The 21,395-nt window shown below is 31.4% G+C and overlaps 1 protein-coding gene across 1 annotated transcript in view; it reads left to right on the top strand.

The window, feature by feature from the left end:
* The window catches only part of baz2bb (bromodomain adjacent to zinc finger domain, 2Bb), a 46,725-nt gene that overhangs the window by 5,156 nt on the left and 20,174 nt on the right, over positions 1-21,395 (top strand). The window contains 7 exon segments of the mRNA XM_073845146.1: positions 3,433-3,621; positions 8,125-8,274; positions 9,968-10,128; positions 13,089-13,298; positions 15,233-15,559; positions 18,234-18,690; positions 20,959-21,234. Of these exon segments, the coding sequence (XP_073701247.1) occupies positions 3,433-3,621; positions 8,125-8,274; positions 9,968-10,128; positions 13,089-13,298; positions 15,233-15,559; positions 18,234-18,690; positions 20,959-21,234 (1,770 nt within the window).

Consider the following 21,395-nt stretch of genomic DNA (forward strand, 5'->3'; position numbering starts at 1 on the left):
ATATATATATATATATATATATATATATATATATATATATATATACGGTATATATTTATATAGATATATAGATACTGATTTATTATATATAGATATATAGATACTGATTTATTATATATAGATATATAGATACTGATTTATTATATATAGATATATAGATACTGATTTATTATATATAGATAGATATATATGACCTAAAAAATTATAAATATTACAATAAATAACAAATTGCAGAGATAATGTGTGTGTATATGTGTGTTTGTAAATAAATATATATATAAATAAATAATAAATAAATATTAAAATAAATAACAGCTTGCAGAGATAAATTATATATATAGATATATGTGTGTGTATAAATAAAAGTTTATATTTGACTTTTTATAATATTTATAATATTTAATTCGTATTTGCCTCATATTTGCTTTATATTCATGTACAAAGCTCCTGAGGTTATTAAAAAAAGTTTTACAAAATTGACTGAGAAAAATGTCATGAGCTTGACAAAATAATAAAAGTTACACTTACCAGATTATGTTTAAAAACTTTAACATTTGTAACATAAATAAAATACAGGCTTAGAATGACATTTGGTGAAATAAATGATGGCAAAATGTTAAATTCTGGCTAAATTATTGAAGGAGTAAAAATAGTGAGCAGTAAAGCAAATACATTTTACAAACATACTTTTACAAACCTACAAACATTTTTTTTTTTTACTTCTTTTCTCTTGGCCAGCCGGTGATTTTGATTATTCCGCCGCTTGGAGTGCATTAATATTTAAAGGCTATTTGCAGATGTCATTGCCTCTTGCAGTGCAGATGAGGGGGGACAGCGGGAGGGGATGGAGACCAGCCTTTCGGCCGTTTCTTCCAGCCATTTATTTTCACCATCTCGTCCTGTATCGACGGGCCGGGCCTCAAAGGAGCTGACGCTAAATATGCAGCTCATTAGAATGAGATTCAAAGCAAAGATGTGTCTCTTTTGCCTGTAAACGGCCATCACAGCAGCGCAGGGAACAAGGCTCTTTTTGTGTCTCTCTTGAAGGGGATTTTGCCTGCGTCCAGCTTTTGTGCTCTTACTCTATTCTCTGCAAATCCCTCAGGAGTTTTAGCAGTAAATGACTTCAGGAAAAAGAAGAGCCTTCAGCCCACTTAAGCAGCCAGGAAAAATGGGAGTTCATTGGTTTAGTAAATGTATAAATGCAGTAATGTTGTCACAATACCAAAATGTTGATTTTGATATGATACCTGACTAAAATATCCCCATACTACTACTGAATCGATACTATAACAAAAATATAGATGACAGGTAAAGTAATTGAATAACAGATGACCCAAATAGAGGTTAGTGTTATTTTATCTAATAAAAAAAGCATTTCAAGGTTAAATACAAAAAAAAAAAAAAACACAAATGAGATAAACCCATTTTATTCCATTTTAATTTTTTTGGATTAAATTTTTTTCTGTTTAAAATGTTTCTACGTTGTATTTTAATGATTACATTATAAAAAATATTCATCAAAAAGCATGTCTAATTAATTGAAATCATGAAACTTAAACAATTTAACAGCAATTTCTTAAAGCTTGAACAAAAATGACATTTTAAGGCCCTGTGAAATACATTTTCTCAAATTGTTTTATTTTGATCAAATTCTGTGAATCTGTTATTAATAATTAGAACATAGATGCAAGTAACCAAATAAAGGTTAAATACAATTTAAAAAAAAGATACAAATGAAATAAATAGGGCCTTATGAAATCCGTTTTATTCCCAAATTCCATTTTATTTTTTCCAAATTCAGTGTTTTTTTTTTTTTTCGGTTTAAAATGTTTCTACGCTGTATTTTAATGATTACATAAAAAATATTAATCAAAAAGCATATATTAATAAATTGAAATCACAAAACTTACACAATTTAACAGCAATTTCTTAAAAGTTGAACAGAAATTAAATTTTTAAAGCCCTATAAAAACATGTTTTATTTTTATTTTTTTTCTTAAATTCAGTTTTATTTTTATGAAATTGTGTGAATCCATCATTAATAATAAGAACAAGTAACCAAATAAAGGTTAAATACAAAAAAAGACACACATGAAATAAATAGGGCTCTATGAAATCCTTTTTTTTTTTTTTTTACATTTAAATTTTTCTGGATTCAGTTTTTTTTTTTTTTTTTTTTTCAGTTAAAAATGTTTCTGTGCTGCATTTTAATGATTACATTAAAAAATATTAATCAAATAGCATGTCTAATTAATTGAAATCATGAAACTTACACAATTTAACAGCAATTTCTTAAAGGTTTAACAAAAATTTAATTTTTAAGGCCCTATGAAATAATACATTTTATCATTTTTTTCTCAAATTCAGTTTTATTTTGATCAAATTCTGTGAATCCATTGTTAATAATAAGAACATGGATGCAAATAACCAAATAAAGGTTAAATACAAAAAAAGACACAAATGAAATAAATAGGGCCTTATGAAATCTGTTTTATTCCCAAATTACGTTTTTTTTTTTTTCTGTTTAAAATGTTTCTATGCTGTATTTATTAATTACATTATAAAAAAAAATAATAAAAAAGCATGTCTAATTAATTGAAATCATGAAACTTACACAATATAACAGCAATTTCTTAAAAGTTGAATAAAAATTAAATGTTTAAGGCCCTATGAAATACGTTTTATTATTTTTTGTTCTCAAATTCAAGTTTTATTTTGATCAATTTCTGTGAATCTGTTTTCCAATAATTTTCTGGATTTAATTTGAATAGTTTCATAAAATTTTAATAATCAAAAGCATGTCTAATTAATTTATAAAGATTAAGTAGATTTTATAAATAATTTATTTATTATTATTATTATTATTATTATTATTATTATTATTATTTATTTATTTATTTATTTATTTTTCAGAAATACTACAATTTTCTTGTAAATAAATTCTGGTAAATAATTTTTCTGGTAAATATTTCTTAAATATTTTTTCAATATTTTTATTAGTTGTAGTAGTAGTATCATTACATAGACAAATTCTGTGATATTCCGCGTTATACATTAAATTCCGTTTTTATGACTAGATCTAGCAATTCTGTCTTGTGTTGTCAATCAAAGGACCCAAAATAAACCAAAAAGTTAATACGGCTTTAAAAGGCATTCTGAAAGTACCGGTACTAGTAAAATCTTGAATCGTACCGTTTTTAAATGCAGGGAATCGTGCAACACTAGAATGAAGTGAAATGTTTTAGTAAATGTATGGATTTTAATTTATGCATGTGGTTTATATACACACATGTTACAGAAATATAGTCGAAATATGTTGACTGACAATGTTATGGATTATAGCTTCAACACAACCCTTCAAACCAGCATTACTGTGCATTTAATACAGATATTATGTATGAATTAGTGATGTTTTTGTTTCTCTCTCAGGTCATTTGTTCCAAATGGTTGGCAATCAGGGTTTGGGAATTTCTTCTGTTTCTGGTGCCTTTCCAATGATCAATCACCCGGTCTTCAGTCTGCACTCCTCTTCTCCTGTCCGCTCTGACTTCGGAGGTCTGGGAACGCTGGGAATGTCGGCCGCTCTGGCCGCCCGGGCTCAGATCGGTGCTTTACCAGGTATGTTAAACAGAAGAAGTCATTATTTTTCACAGGTTCAGTCCCATGCAACAGATATACAGTGTTGTTTAAATGTTATGAAACCTGTCAAAAACATATCTGGGTAATATTTAACACCAAAATTACTTGAAATGGTGAAGAATTATAAGGAAATGTTTTGAGAGAATTTTCTGCATTATTTCTCTTGAACATTAAGCACATTTTACGCCCCTATTCTTGTTATCATAATACTACATAAATAAATAAAAATAATTCTCATTACTAATAAGTGACATTTAAATGACATTTAAATTTTGAAATATTCATATGTAAAGGTAGTATTTGTTGTTTATCTTAATTTTAATTTAAAAAAAAATGTTTATGGTATAATTATTATTTATATACATATAAAAATTAAATTATGCATTTATTCCCAAAATAATATAATATATATTTATAATAATTTCATAAGTATATTAAGTCATGTATATACTTTTTTATAATGATTTAATAATCCAATATTTATTATTTAAATTATAATTGTACATTTTGAATGTATAATTATAATATACGTATAAAATGTAATATAATGTATATCATAATATAAAAAATATCCTTATTATTCACATCCTGTTGGATTGTTATTCTATATAATATTGCCAGAAAACATGTTTAATTTCCAAATTAATAAAAAAAAAAATTTAACAACATCTTAATTTTAAGTGAAAAAAACTTTATTTTTATAATAATAATTTAAATACATAAAAAAGAATTATGGATGTATTCATAATAAATATAATATAATACAATTTATGTATTTTTTTTATAATTTTATATGCATATGATGTTGTGTATATAATATTTATAATTATTAAATAATCCAATATTGTAATTGTAAATTTTGTATGTATAATTATAATAAATGTATATAATGTAATATAATTTATGTAGTATTATTATTCACATCCTGTTGTATTATTTTTAATATTGCCAGAAAACATTTTTATTCAGAAACATGTTTCATTTCTGAATTAGCTTTAATATTTTAATTTTGAAATATTCATACATCATGGTATTATTTGTTGTTTATCTTGATTTTAATTTAAATTGTATAATAATAATTCATATACATATAAAAATAGAATTCATAATGTGTTCATAATATAATATAATACATATAATATAAAGTATATATGTTTAATAATTGTGTATATGTATATAAAGTCATATAATATATCAGTATATAATATTTATAATTATTTAATAATCTAATATTTATCAAATAAATTATAATTGTAAATTTTGAATGTATAAATATAATATGTATGTAATGTAGTATAATATATTATATTATATTATATTATTAAACAAATCCTGTTGGACTGTAATTTTTATAATACTACCAGAAAACATTTTTATTCAGAAACATGTTTATTTTTTAAATTAATGTAGTTTTTTTATATTTTGAAATATTCATACGTCATGGGTAATATTTGTTGATTTTAATTAAAAATGTATATTGTATAATAATAATTTATATACATATAAAAATAGAATTATGCATTTATTCATATATAATATAATATAATTTCTATAAAATGTTATATATTTGTATATGTATATAATGTCATGTATGTAATATTTATAATTATTTAATAATCTAATATTTATAATTTTAATTATAATTGCAAATGTTTAATGGATATATAATATATGTACGTAATATGATGTACATTATATTATTAAACACATTTTGTCGGACTGGATTTTTATAATACTGCCAGAAAACGTTGTTTAAGTGGAATATATTATGTATAATTTTAATGTATTTTAGCTTTTTTTTTTGTCTCATGTCAAGTTAAAATGTTATATAAAATAATTCACCATTGAGAATATTAGCAGTTGCAATATCTTAGCAGTAAAACATCTGGATCCATTAAAGTAAAGAAAATGCAGAGAAAAAACTAAATAACATCACAATATAATCTTCATTTCTTTTTTCGGGGAGGGGGGTTGAAATGTGACCTGGACATGTTTTTGTGAGCACATGGGCTGCATGTTTCACCTTTATAGTGCTTTCCATCAGTCCGGCGATCCACGCTGAGACCATGACATTTATAAAGACCTGAATGCTTGGGGTCAGAGCTCTGCTTTAACCTCCTGCAGCGACTTCAGCTCCTCACAGACTTAAACACTTCATGACACGCAATGTTTCTTTTCTAAACAAGATTGTTGCTGTAAAAGAGAACAGGATTGCGCAAATCTCAGTCCTCGCTCTGAAGGACATTCAGACACTGAAACTGTCAAACAAACCAAAAGTGATGCTTTTAAGGTTGTTTCTTGTGTTCATACGATGTAGGACATGCTTTACTATTTGTCATAAAGTGGATGTTTACAGAACCGACTGTTTTCAGCCTGAAGTTACTTTTAAAAGTAATGCATTACAATATTGAGTTACTCCCTAAAAAAGTAACTAATTACGTTACTTAGTTACTTTTTATGGAAAGTAATGCGTTATGCTACTTTTGCGTTACTTTTGAAATCTGGGCAGGGATTGTTTTTTTTTTTTTAATATAAAAAGTTCTATTTTTGGCAAATGTAACGGTGTGTTCACACGGGGCGCAAGCGTCAACGCTTAACGGAAGGCGTGGCTGATGTTTATGGTCATAGCAGCGTCAGCCAATGAAATGCTGCTCTTGAACAGGATGAACGTGATTGGCTGCCGCCTGGCCACTGTATTTGCATAGAGCGATCTGAAAATTTCTCAACTTCTGCCGCGAGCAACGCGAGTGAAGCGCCGCCGACGGATCCACAATTCCTTTCGGCAAAGCTTGACGTCACCCATTCAAAGTCAATGGGAAGCGTTGACGCTTGCGCCCCGTGTGAACACACCGTAAAAGCCTTTTCACACTAAAAGCCTCAGGCTTAGAGAAAAGTAAATTCACGTCTGTACAGTAGACCGCAGAAGAAAAAATGTCAACTCTTCAGCAATAAAAAAAAAGGAAAACAAATGTTAGATTATCTTGAGTAATTTTTGCTTATTAGTATGAATGAATTGGATCATCGAAGGTTGGCAGCAAAGACATTGGTTGATAAAATGAGATTAAATACATAAAGCATATTTGTATTATTTAACATTTAATTATTGCAGTTTTTTTATTCATTTTGACATATGTGACCCTGGACCACAAAACCAGTCTTAAGTCGCTGGGGTATATTTGTAGCAATAGCCAAAAATACATTGCATGGGTCAAAATTATAGATTTTTCTTTTATGCCAAAAATCATTAGGAAATTAAGTAAAGTTCATGTTCCATGAAGATTTTTTGTAAAATTCATACTATAAATATATCAAAATGTAATTTTTGATTAGTAATATGCATTGTTAAGAACTTAATTTGGACAACTTTAAAGGTGATTTTCTCAGTATTTAGATTTTTTTGCACCCTCAGATTCTAGATTTTCAAATAGATGTATCTCGGCCAAATATTGTCCTATCCTAACAAACCATGTATCAACAGAAAGCTTATTTATTGAGCTTTCATATGATGTATACATCTCAGTTTTGTAAAATTTAACCTTATGACTGGTTTTGTGGTCCAGGGTCACATATACTGTGTCTGTTTTTTTAGTGAGTGAGATGAATTAATGCATGTTCACATTTATTCTAGAACTAAAGTAACATCTTACTCACAATTTGTCTCAACATGGGGACAGAAGAGCTTTTAATCAATAAATGGGGGAGAAAGTACAGTAACTGGTGTTACTTATTTGAAAAAGTAGCTCAGATATTTTCTTGTCAATTAAAAAGTAATGCATTACTTTACTAGTTACTTGGAAAAAGTAATACTTTGCGTTACTTGTAACCCCCAACACTGCTGATCTGTAAGCCACGTGTGAGCCAGCTATTGGCGTCTGATGTCTGTTCTAGATTTACCATCTTCAGCATGTTTATATTGAAGGACTGAAATGAGAGTGGATGGAGTAAAGCGCCGCTGTTAGGAGATCTGAAGAGTTTGTGTCAAAGCAGACGCCTGTAATCACAAGATGGATTTTCTCTAGCTCTGGATCATTTAGCATCACTCACTGACTGTTTGTAGATTTGTTTGCTCACTAAGGATTTATGAGCTAGTTTGGTTGTGGTTATGGCACAGTTGAGGATAAATTAAAGAGGTTTTAGTGCTGTTTAATACATGTCTTGTGTCTTTGATAAGAAGAGAACAATATGCAGAAACAGCACTTTTTGGCTGTAACATACAGTATGTTGCATGCCTCTTTATTTTGCATGTAAATATGCTTTAAAATAACTTTTTTAGCATAGCTCTTCATGTATTTACATTGAGTTCCAGTGTGTTTCTTCATACTGTGGAAGTCAATGGCTACCATCAGCTGTTTGGTTGCCAACATTCTTTAAAAAAATCATCTTTTCTTCTCAGAAGACAAAAGAAACTCATACAGGTTTGTAACGAGTGAACATTGACAGAATATTTATTTCAACCCATTTAAATTTGATCTGTTTCCTCAGATTGGTGGCGTTCTGCAGATGCTCAGGTTCAAGGGTCAGCTGCCTTTTTTCCTCATCTTCTTGGTCTGCCGGCATTTTTCAACGCACCTTCCCTGAACCAGGAGCAAACCATCCTCCAATCTCATTCTGCCAGACGTGCTCCTGCCAAAGGTGCATACATACATTACCTCTCATATGCAGTGTGTGTATTTTTATTCCTCAAGGTAGTGAGCTGCTTACCTGTATAACATGTTTAGATATCTACTGTATAGTATTCAGACACCTTCAACATTTTGTTCAGTCACATTAGCAATTAAAGAAAAAGCACTTAAAGGGAGACACTGCAGGCAAAAACGCTGTTTTTTCATGCACCTGTCACGTTTGAGATTTTGGGCTTTTTGGTTTTTCATTGTGTTTTTTCAGACTAATGGAAAGAAAACATCCAAAAGACCATGTTGAGTGTTTCTTTTAAAGCACTTTATCTGTTTGTGTCAATAGATTTCAGTTACAATGCATATTTTTAAAGGCCATTTTCTCAAGATGAGTTTTTTCTTCTAGACTGGGCCATAAATCTCCACTTCAGTAACACTTACACACACCAAACTTTACGTTTTTATTCCTGTCTATATCTGAAGGTTTTTACAGAGGGATTTGTTCTTATACAATTTGCTTGATTTTATAAGTTTTATTCCCCCAAAAATTGTAAAAAATTATTAATTATGTCGTGACGAAATGAGAGACCCAGAATTCCCTCTGTAAAAACTTTTGACTCTAATATGTGACCCTGGACCACAAAACCAGTCTTAAGTCGCTGGGGTATATTTGTAGCAATAGCCAAAAATGCATTGTATGGGTCAAAATGATTGATTTTTCTTTTATGTCAAAAATCATTAGGAAATTAAGTAAAGATCATGTTCCATGAAGATTTTTTGTAAAATTCCTACTATAAATATATCAAAATGTAATTTTTGATTAGTAATATGCATTGTTAAGAACTTAATTTGGACAACTCTAAAGGTGATTTTCTCAGTATTTTGATTTTTTTGCACCCTCAGATTCCAGATTTTCAAATAGATGTATCTCGGCCAAATATTGTCCTATCCTAACAAACCATACATCAATAGAAAGCTTATTTATTGAGCTTTCATATGATGTATACATCTCAGTTTTGTCAAATTTAACCTTATGACTGGTTTTGTGGTCCAGGGTCACATATGTCAAAAAAATTAAACAAGAAGTTTGAAACTGACTTCATCCAGTGTTTAGATTTTTGTACTAGAAATGTATGCAAATTAGCGCATATTTCATTAAATAATGCTTTTTTTATTATTATTATTTATAATAATTTACTTAGACATGTGCATGTTCAGATGTTAGAGGAAGACTTCTTTTAGCTTTCTATTTAATTTATGTGAAAATTAATTAATTTCTATATCATTTTATAAGTGCAAAGTGCTTTTACCACAACTTAAACCATGTTTTTCTTTTGAATAAGTGTCTAAACAAGATTTGTTTTCCTTCACACTAACCCACAGTCACAAGATATGACACGCATATATATTTAGATATTTACTGTGAAACCGTATCTATCCTCAGGACTGGAAACAACAGCCTGCTGATGTTTACAGTGTTTACCATACACACTGTCACTTTGACATGCTAATAAACACATTTGAGATTTTATTTTGTCTGTTACGTATAAACGGCATCTATTTACACCTCTACTGTACTCGCGATGAAAATAATCCCCACTGATTAAACAAGCATCTCACATTCACTGCTTTGAGATGATTTGGGAAATGATCCAAATTTTTCTACTTGTTATAATTACAAAAATTATTTGCTCATTCATTTTATGAAACAGGGATGAATGGCTCCGTCAATGGGAAAGCGAACTCAAGCTCAGCCTCCTCCACACCTTCTCCAGTCCTCATCCCTCCAGATCCAACCAAGAGCCTGAAAATCAGTCCAAAACCAGCACTAAACCAGCTAGAGGAGAAAACTAGACACAAAACAAAAGGCGAGGTAAGAACTTACTCTTTTAAAGTTCATTAATAATGACATTTAGTTGTTATTTTCTCATCCTCAATAATATTATAAACTCGCATTTTGGCTGAAAACTACTGCATGCGATTATGAAAAAATATTTAGGAGCACCATGTGCGACTGACCCGATCGGCATATGTGTGTATGCTCTCAGGGGAGCTTCAAAGATTTCTACGTGTTTTTGCAATGTTGAGTAATGTATCACAGACATATCCCACAAATCCTTTCATAAACAAAGTGTAGAGAGAGTGTAAATAAAAGTATAGAGAGCTTTGTTGATTATAAAAGCTTTGTGAGATCGCGAACTAAGATGAGTGACAGCTTTTAATAATTTTTAAGGGAGTTTGTAAACGAGATATTGATTTAATACAACAGTTAAATAAACAAGACGTTATTATTAAGTGACTTACATTGTCTGACTCTAACACTATTGCCTGATTTTGCTCTATTTCGTCATCTAAAGTAGTCTCAAACAAGTCATAACTGAGCCGCTGCGCTTCTCCATTCAAACACAGCGGTGTTTCGGTTATGAATGAACGTGCGTTTTTAAACAAATCTAGTGAAGTGATTCAATTTCCCATTCATAAATACCGTCACTTGCTTTATTCCTGAATGAGCCAGCCTTTTGAATGAACTAAATGAATCAATGATTCAGTAATTAAATCAGTGTCTTGCTGCCACCTGCTGGCAGATCTTTTCAGTTATTTAAATCATTTAATATTTCTGTGTTCAAAATCTTGTATTTAAAACAATCTCAACATGAATTTATGAATTTGATTGCACTCATGCCACCTCTGAGCCTTATTAAACATATGAAAAGGTAAAAACAAAGGTAAGAACAAAATTCCCCTGTAAAACGCTTTAAGGAGTGAAATATCACCTTATAATGGGAAGGCAATTTTTTTTATCAGATTTTTAAATTGTTTAGAATGTACTAAATTTTAACTGTGCTTCTAAATTTAAGTTAGAAGCACAAGTGCTCTTAACAAGAAAAGTAATTATTAGTGTAAACCTTTAACTTATGTCTCAAATGAATGTAAACAGTTGAGAATGAAAATACGTGTGTAAAAGTATATTGGATCCGTGCAGCTCTTAAAGTGGCCACAAGTAATATTCCTTCTGCCACCTCTGTGCTTAATGTTAAAGGGGTCATATGATGTTGCTAAAAAGAACATTGTTTGGTGTATTTGTATTAGTTTGAGGTTCAAAAAACATATTATTTTCCGCATACTGTACATTATTGTTGCTCCTCTCTGCCCTGCCTTTCTGAAACGCTTTGATTTTTACAAAACTGAACGTTGATGGAAACCAAGGTGTTCTCTGATTGGCCAGCTATCCGGTGCGTTGTGATTGGCCGAATACCTCAAGCGTGTGACTGAAATGTTACGCCCCTTATGTTGTGATGCCGTTTCTTGGCGCGACAAGACAGAAACAATAAAACCCATTATAAACGAGGCATTTGTTGCATCCAGTGGGGACATAGCTGCTGATTATAACGACTCATACTGTCTTTTTGGTTTTGAGACTTTAAGCTTTGCAACTTTAAAGGTGCCATAGAATGCATTGAGAGAATATTTTAAATTGTTCTCTGATATCTACATAGAAGGTGTATGGCATAGGAAAGGGCAAAAAAATCTCCAGAAATGGTTTTACAGGTCCATTTACAACCTAGGATTTGCCCCTAGAATGAAATGCTCTGTTATTTAGAAGCTTCATGAATATTAATGAGCTCCGCTCTGATTGGCTGTTTCACAGAGCTCAATAGCTCGCACATGGATAAAAATATATATTTAATTAGGAGCTCTAGCCGCTTTTAATATGCGGTTTGGTGAATCTGCCGTTTTGAATCGTGGATATTTTAGTTTCATTACTGTGATCGCATGTGCTCTGTGTAAAGTTATAATGCAGAGGGAGTGCTTCCTACCACACAAGTTGAGCTGCTCCTCAGTGATTCTCCAGATCTGTAAATCATTCGCCATCATCAGCGCAGTCATCTCTCTGTTTATGTGGTAAGTGAAATCCTATGTATTGCAATGTAACAGGCTAGCGCTAGCATTAAGCTAACTGTGTCCCTTCAGTGGCTTGCCTTGTTTAACTGATGTGCTGACGTTACCGATGATTGGGCGATGCAAATATTGGAGGCGTAACTATTAACGATCTCGGGGATGTTGCGTAACAGTCTGTTATGTTGGAATTGACCTATTTTTCGGTGGTCTTTTGCAAATACTAGATTTATATAAGAAGGAGGAAACGATGGTGTTTGAGACTCATGGTATGTCATGTCCATGTACTGAACTGTTATTATTTATCTATGCCAAGGTAAATTCAGTTTTCCATTCTATGGCACCTTTAAAGATCTTATCTATGCACAAACAGCTTGTAACAAAGCTTGAGACAAAGGAAAACAAGAAACCGCATCACATGACCCTTTTAATCAAACAACAAAAGACAAAGACAAAACCACACACTGCTCTTGACAGAGGGAGTTTTGTAGTTTTTATAAGAAACAAAGCATTTTTAATTCTTACAGTGAAGACTATGCTGTTTTATTTTACATTCAATTAATTGCATTCAACCCCCCCCCAAAAAAAATTTTCATTTTGTATCTTTTTTGTATTGTATTGCTATCTTTAAATTAATCAATCATATAAAGTTCCAGACCCGCTCATAATCGTGTTAAATAATCGTGATTACAATACAATACTGACCAAAACAATCGTGATTTTGTTTTTTGCCAGCCTTAATTTCCATATATATGCAGCATTCACATCAGTTTGCATTTTAAATGCTTCTGTTGACACTTTCTGTCATCCACCTTTTTTTGGGACTATTTTTAGTTTGTCATGTCAGCTGGATGGGTGGCAGAAGGGGTTGTTTGTGTAAACAAAGTAAATGTGTGTGCGTCCGCTGCTGTCGACTGACATTGCTTTTCCTGACAGAAGCTGCGTGGCAAAGGGCCAGACGTCTCCATCAACAGCGACAGCCAATCAGCATCCAGCTCTGACAGCTCCAGCGATGCTCTTAGCAGCTCTGACTCAGACGACCTGGAGGATGTTGACGACGACGATGACGATGATGAAGATGATGATCAGAGCGATGATAGTGTGGACTCGGAAAAGTCCGGAAAAGATCCGAAAAGTATCCGTAAGGTATGTGTATCAAAATGTTATTGTTAACTAAAATTATTAAAAATTTAAGCTGAATTAGAATCAAATGTAAGTATTACATAGTAATTAAAATGTTGCTTTGACAGCTAATGGAAATAAAGTAAAACTGTAAAACTAAAACTTAAGTAAAATGAATTGGAAACAACATATAACAATAAGGTTTCTTTTGTTTATATTAGTTTAATATATTAATTAAATGAATAAAGCTTTTTTATTGTTAATTTCAACATTTACTGATGCATTATTAAAATCAAAAGTTGTATCTTTTAATATTATTTAATGCATCTGAGCTAATACATAATTAACTAACAATGAACAGTTGTATTTTTAGTAACTAACATTAATAAATATTGTAACACATTTTCCTAACAAAATTGCTTAAAGGGATGGTTTGGAGTAGAATTGACTTCATTGCTATGCACTCCGAAGCCCATCTAAATACCCCATCCGAAGTTTTTTTTACCTTAGTCAAACATTTATGGAGATATTAGAGTTTTTCGAATTGCTTGTTACAGGAGTGAATGGTACATGTGATGTATCTCGTAAATTGCACCACTAAACGTGCAAGTAATCTTACCAAACTTGTACAGTAGTGTAAATAGGTTATGTACTCACAAAACGCTGCATCGGAACATTTGTAAGTCCACCATGAGTGTTTTAAAAACACGTTTTACCCGAGAACTACTAGTCTCAGAAACTACAAATGGCGACACGTCGACGTCACTTCCCTGGTTTGAAAAAAGCACGTAAAAGTCCTCTTACAAGTTGACATGCACACAGATGTAGTAGGAGGACTTTTACGTGCTTTTTTCAAACCAGGGAAGTGACGTCGACTTGTAGTTTCTGAGACTAGTAGTTCTCGGGTAAAACGTGTTTTTAAAACACTCATGGTGGACTTACAAATGTGCTGATGCAGCGTTTTGTGAGTACATAACCTATTTACACTACTGTACAAGTTTGGTAAGATTACTTGCACGTTTAGTGGTGCAATTTACGAGATACATCACATGTACCATTCACTCCTGTAACAAGCAATTCGAAAAACTCTAATATCTCCATAAATGTTCGACTAAGGTAAAAAAAAACTCCGGATGGGGTATTTAGATGGGCTTCGGAGTGCATAGCAATGAAGTCAATTCTACTCCGAACCATCCCTTTAAGTTAATGCATTAAATAAAGTTAACTAATTGGATTTTATTGTAAATCATTACCGATAAAGTAGAAATAAATTGAAAAAAAAAATTTAATTACTGCATGATAAATGAAAGCTGAAAAGGTGAAAATAAAAGCACATTTAAAATATTAATAAATGTTTAATAGTGTATATATGTAATGATATAAAATATGAAAAATAACACAGATGAAAAATATTGATCTTTTTATAATTTTGTTTAAAAAAACAAAGTGCCAAGATCTTAAAAATGTAATCTATGTATTTTGATTCATATTTTTAAAGCAATTTATATAAGTATATACTTTTATTCCGAATGTAGTCTTTGATTTGGTGGACAGCATAAAAAATTATTATTTTATCATTATAAAAATATTTTTTTAAAATATCATTATTATTAAAATATAAGAAATTAAGATAAATAAAATATTAAAAATAAATAGTAATATTAAATATAACAATAAAATTATTAAAATCACAAGTCGTGTTTAACACATTAATGCACTGTGAACTAATTGGTTGTTTATGTAAGTTCTTAATTATCTTTTAATATTATATAATATTTAATGGATCTGATGATCTAATGTTTTTTGTTTTGTTTTGTTTTTTTCAATTTATATAATTGTTATAACATTTAAACCTTTTATATCATAGAAAAAATGGTAGTATGCTGTTCTGAACATAGCCTGTGATTTGGTGGACAGCATTAAAAATAATTATGAATTATTTATTATTTTACATCCAGGCCTTTAGGCCGACAGAGGAGCCCAGCAAACACACCAGTGTCATCCAGGCCACAGGTCTAGCAAACAGTGCAAAACCACTTGCATTAGTCACGCAGCGGCGCAGGGACAGAGATGCACCATCCCCTAAAGGACAGGTTCCTGTCTCACATTCATCTTCTCCAAAACCACCTTCCCTCACCCCATCACCAAAGCCTCTGTCTCAGTCTTCCTCTCCCACACCGCCCTCCTCCAAATCCACTCCTGTACAATCGGACCGTCTGAAGACATGCAAGAATTACCTCGACAAGTCTCTACTGACCATTAACAACATCAGCAAACTCAAACAGGTGACTTTTCTTTTGTTCTGAAACACAATGAGATAAAAATCTGAATATGTGACCCTGGACCACAAAACCAGTCATTAAAAATTTACACATCATTAAAAATGTAATAAATATGCTTTCCATTGACATATGGTTTGTTAGGAAAGAACAATATGTGGCCAAGATACAACTATATGAAAATCTGGAATTTGAGTGCCAAAAAAATAATAATACTGAGAAAATTGCTTTTAAAGTAGTCCAAATGAAGATCTAATCAAAAATTTAAGTTTCAAATATTTGCAGTAGGAAATTTACAAAGTATCTTCATGGAGCATGATCTTTACTTGATATCCTAATGATTTTTTGGCATTAAAAAAATCGATCATTTTGACCGATACAATATATTTTTGGCTATTGCTATAAATATACCCATGCTACTTATGACTGGTTTTGTGGGTCCACGGTCACATATTCGAATGATTTCGGAAGGATCATGTGATGTTGAAGAGTAATGATGCTGAAAATTCAGCATTTGCATCACAGGAATAAAATATAGCTGTAAGCAGCAATTAAGGGGCCAAGCACAAATAAAGCAAGATATATCATGCCAGCATGTCTGGCAGCATCAGACTTATTAAAGACGTATTTATTATTTTAAATGAAACGGCTGAAAAATCAAATACAGTCACTATTAATATGATTGAAATTTATCACTGCAGAGATACAACCTCAGAGTAATTTTGGAGTCATGCCTCACATTTGTTGCGGTGCTGTACAAATATGGTTTTGTCTATTGACGGATAACTTTTTATCAGTCAGAAGATGATCTGACTCGATTTTGGTGAAAACTGTTGTGGAGGTTGTTCGAAAAAGTAGGTTTTCAACATAAATCAAAATGGTGGACAGGAAGTTTGGCCAACTATGTATGTATGTGGTTGGCATGACCTAAGGAATATTTTGAGACCAGGTTAATTTCAATAGGTAGTGCAATCAAATGTTATTAGCATTTTTGGAAATTTCAGAATGGTTAATTAATGGTTTATCACGCTTAACCAATAATTGATGTGGTGTAATCAGTGTGAGGTGACAATGGCACATGCGAAGTTTGGTGTAAAAATGTCAAAGCTTTGCAAAGATAGAGCTTCAGATGCAGTTTGGTTTCTTTCCAGAAAATTCATTTAAGTGTTAAGCGAAAACCGCTTCATATTTTGAGACGAAATCCATAACTTTTTGCCAGCATGGTCTAAAGATGATCTGAGCCAAGTTTGGTGAAAATCGGGCCAGTAATCTAGCAGGAGTTCAAAAAAAGTAGGTTTTCAACAAAAATCAAATTGGTGGACAGGAAGTTTGGCCAACTATGACATAATAAGGAATATTTTGAGACCAGTTTCATTACAATAGGCTGTTGATGGGTTAAACGAAAACTGTTTCGTATTTCGACACAAAATCCATATTTGCCAGCATGGTCTGAAGATGATCTGAGTCAAATTTGGTGAAAATCAGGCCAACGGTCTAGGAGGAGTTCTAAAAAGTATGTTTTGCAACATTCATCAAAATGGCGAACAGGAAGTTGTGCCAATTTTGGCATAATTGATATTGATGTTCTTGGCAAGAACCAAGGAATATATTGAGAGGCCAATTTAATCAAATCCTAGCATTTTTTAAAATTTCTTTATAACTTTTGGCCAAACTTTTTGTGTACTGTCGGGGCATGGTGCCGCAGACACGTACCGCGTTTCGTAGCGATACGCCAATGCATTTGTAAAATATAGCATATAGGCCAAACTATTCAGAAGCTATAAGCCAAAAAAGCCATTTTTCGTATCTCCTGACCACTAGGTGGCGCTGCACCAAACCTGTGCAGGTAGCCTCAGGTCATGCTTGTTATATCACACACCAAGTTTGGTCTCAATACACCGAATCATTGAGGGGATATAGCCTCACATCCATTTTAGCGTGCTTTTCGTAGAATTCGTGCATGTTTGAGTAATCAACTTGGATTCCATAACTTTTTGCCAGCATGGTCTAAAGATGATCTGAGCCAATTTTGGTGAAAATCAGACAAACCATCTAGGTCGGGTTTGAAAAAGTAGGTTTTTATGAACTTTACTATTTTTACATTTTGGTGTTCATTCGACTGGCATGAGCCAAGGATTCAGAATTTTCCATTAAAAAGTGATTAGCATAAACACGAGTGAAGTTTTAGAAAAGTGGTGGCGCTAGAGAGTTTGAGTTAGAGACTCGAAACTTGCTATGGTTACTGTTGAGACTGTCCTCTATCAGTGTGCCAAATTTCATAATGTTCCCACAAGCAGTTCCTTGAGCTACCATAGACTTCCAGAGCGGAAGAAGATTAATAGGAACACCAATGGATACAATAGGTGCTATTTCACCTTCGGTGCTTGGCCCCTTAATATATTGAAACAGAAAACACTTATGTTGAATTGTAATAATATTTCACAATATTACACACAATTGCTGTATTTTTAATCACATAAACTCAATCCCATTTTTGCTCGGTAGTGTACATATAAACAATCTTCTGCATTATAATGAAACAAATTCTAAATTATGTTTTGAAAATATTAGATGCATATTTGTTTCAGTATTTGTGCATATGAAGGCTGTGTTCATTTCAGCAAGTGAATGAATCCCAAAGAATGACAGATGAAGTAATTGCATCTCTCTGTCCCGTCAGTCATCTCTACCTCAGGCCTTTCCTCCACCGTTGAGAGGTGCACAGGAATCACAGAGCAGCCAGAAACCTCCATTGAACAATCCGTTCCTCCCCTCACTTCCTACTGAGAACCTCCATCCCGGTGCAGTGCAGGACGCTCCCCTGGCCCTCATCACCAAACCTCGCTCCCAGAGCTCACGCGCCCCTGATAAACCACTGCTGGCTGCCACTAGCCCTGCGTTCAACACTCCCATCAACCTCACCACCACAGGTCGCACCTCTACCTCGCCCAGTCTGACTCCCGGAGCAGTCCGAGGGAAAGGCTGTCAAACAGGGCAGAGGACGCTGAAGAGAGAGAGGCCGCCATTGGTGGAGCACTTCAGGGGGGCAGAGTCTGAGCTCCCAGACATTAAAGACTCTGATGATTCGTTGATGGAGGACGAGGATGAAAATGACGCTTCAAATGATAGTCTCTCAGGTCAGTGTGATGTTTGATTATTCAGATCAAATGTTATTGTTTAACATTTAGTTAACTACAATTAATTAATAAACATGAACTAATGGTAAGGTATAAGTGTTTTTTTTTTCACATTCATTTGTGACCCTGACCCACCAAAAGAATATTTGGCTGAGATACAACTATTTGAAAATCTGAGGGTGCAAAAAAATCATTGAGAAAATTGCCTTTAAAGTTGTTAAATGAAGTTCTTAGCAATGCATATTACTAATCAAAAATTAAGTTTTGATATATTTATGGTAGGAAATTTACAAAATAAATTCATTACAAAATAAATATAAATTCTTTGTAACAGTTGACAGTTGTTTTTTGTAAAAAAAAAAATATTTTAATGGACTTACAAAATCAAAAAGTAATTAATTTCATAGATTTTTTTTTTTGTCAAATTGAATTTTTTTATATTTATTTATTTTCAAATTATAGAATTTAGTATATATTATGTCAAATAAATATACATTTAACTTCAGTTAACTTCATTTAACTTCAATTGTTATGCATGTGACCCTGGACAACAAAACCAGTCCCAAGGGTACATTTTTGTGAAATTGAGATTTATACATCATCTCAATAATGAAATCTAAATAAGTTTTCAATTGATGTGTGGTTTGTTAGGACAGGACAATATTTGGCTGAGATGCAACTATTTGAAAATATGTAATCTGAGGGTGCAAAAGAATCTAAATACTGCAAAAATTGCCTTTGAACATTGTTCAAATTAAGTTGTTAGCAATGCATATTACTAATCAAAAATTAAGTTTTGATATATTTATGTAGGTAATTTACAAAATTAATTCATTACAAAAATAAATATGAATTCTTTGTAATAGTTTTGTTATTTGTAAAATATATTTAAATGGAATTACAGAATCAAAAAGTTGCCTCCAAAATAATCTTTTCATTTTATCGATTTTTTTTTTGTCTAAATTTTTTTTTATATATATTTATTTTCAAATTATATAATTTAGTAAATATTATGTAAAATAAATATACATTTAATTTTAGGAATTGTTATGCATGTGACCCTGGACCACAAAACCAGTCCTAAGGGTTAATTTTTTGAGATTTACTGAGATTTTTCATTTCAATAATGAATTCTAAATAAGTTTCTCATTGGTGTATGGTTTGTTAGGACAGGACAATATTTGGCTGAGATACAACTATTTGAAAATCTGGAATCTGAGGGTGCAAAAAAAAAATCTAAATATTTAGAAAATTGCCTTTAAAGTTGTCCAAATGAAGTTCTTAGCAATGCATATTACTAATCAAAAATTAAGTTTTGATATATTTATGGTAGAACATTTACAAAATGAATTTATTACAAAATAAATATGAATTCTTTGTAACAGTTTTGTTATTTGTAAAAATATTTTAATGGAATTACAGAATCAAAAAGTTGCCTCTAAAATAATCTTTTCGTTTTATAGATTTTTTTTTTATTATTATTATTATTTTTTTTTTTTAAATTATATAATTTTGTAAATATTCTGTAAAATAAATATACATTTAATTTTAGGAACTGTTATGCATGTGACCCTGGACCACAAAACCAGTCCCAAGGGTAAATTTTTTGAAATTGAGATTTATACATCATCTCAATAATGAAATCTAAAAAGCTTTTAATTGACGTATGGTTTTTTTTTAGGACAGGACAATATTTGTCTGAGATACAACTATTTAAAAATCTGGAATCTGAGGGTGCAAAAAAATCTAAATATTGAGAAATATTGAAAAATATTGAAAATTGCTTTTAAATTTGTCCGAAAGACGTTCTTAGAAGTGCATATTACTAATCAAAAATGTAGTTTTGATATATTTATAGTAGCCTCCAAAATAATATCTTTTCAATTTATAGATTTTTTTTTGTCAAATTAATTTTTTTTTATATTTATTTATTTTCAAATTATATAATTATATAATTTTTTAAATTGAGAATCTGAGGGTGCTAAAAAGCTAAAATATTGAGAAAATGGCCTTTAAAGTTGTCCAAATGAAGTTCTTAGCAATGCATATTACTAATCAAAAATTATGTTTTGATATATTTATAGTAGAAAATTTACAAAATGTCCTTATAGATTTTTTTGGCATAAAAGGAAAATCAATGATTTTGACCCATACTATGTATTTTTGACTACTGCTACAAATATACCTGTGCTACTTCAGACTGGTTTTAAGGTCCAAGGTCACATATATGAGTAAACACATACTCTCCTATTGTTTTCTCTCCTGTAGACTCTAACAGCAGTTTAGACACTGATTCTGACGATGATGATGATGATGGTAAAGATGAAGAGATGGACACAGATTCAGAAATGGATAGATCACCACTCAAACTTACCAAATCCTCAACATCTGTGCTAGACTCCTCCCACAGCACTAGCCCCGCCCCTCTCAATCTACAGGTTAATAAAACACCTGCCACAGCCACACCGACCACTGTGACCAGCTCTGGGAATTCAGCCAATCACAGTCCAGCTTTTTTATCTTATAGTGTGGCCACACCCCCAGGTATTGTAAATAAGTGTTCTTATGGATATTAACAACCTGCAATCTATTGTCAAGTTAATTAAAAAGGAGCAGCATAGTTAGCATAGCAAACATCATCCTGATCTTATGTGCATTTAAATTGTGTACATAATTTCACAAGTGGTTTAAATTATGATATATAT

The sequence above is a fragment of the Garra rufa genome, chromosome 8, assembly GCF_049309525.1.
Source record: "Garra rufa chromosome 8, GarRuf1.0, whole genome shotgun sequence".
Taxonomy (NCBI): Eukaryota; Metazoa; Chordata; class Actinopteri; order Cypriniformes; family Cyprinidae; genus Garra; species Garra rufa.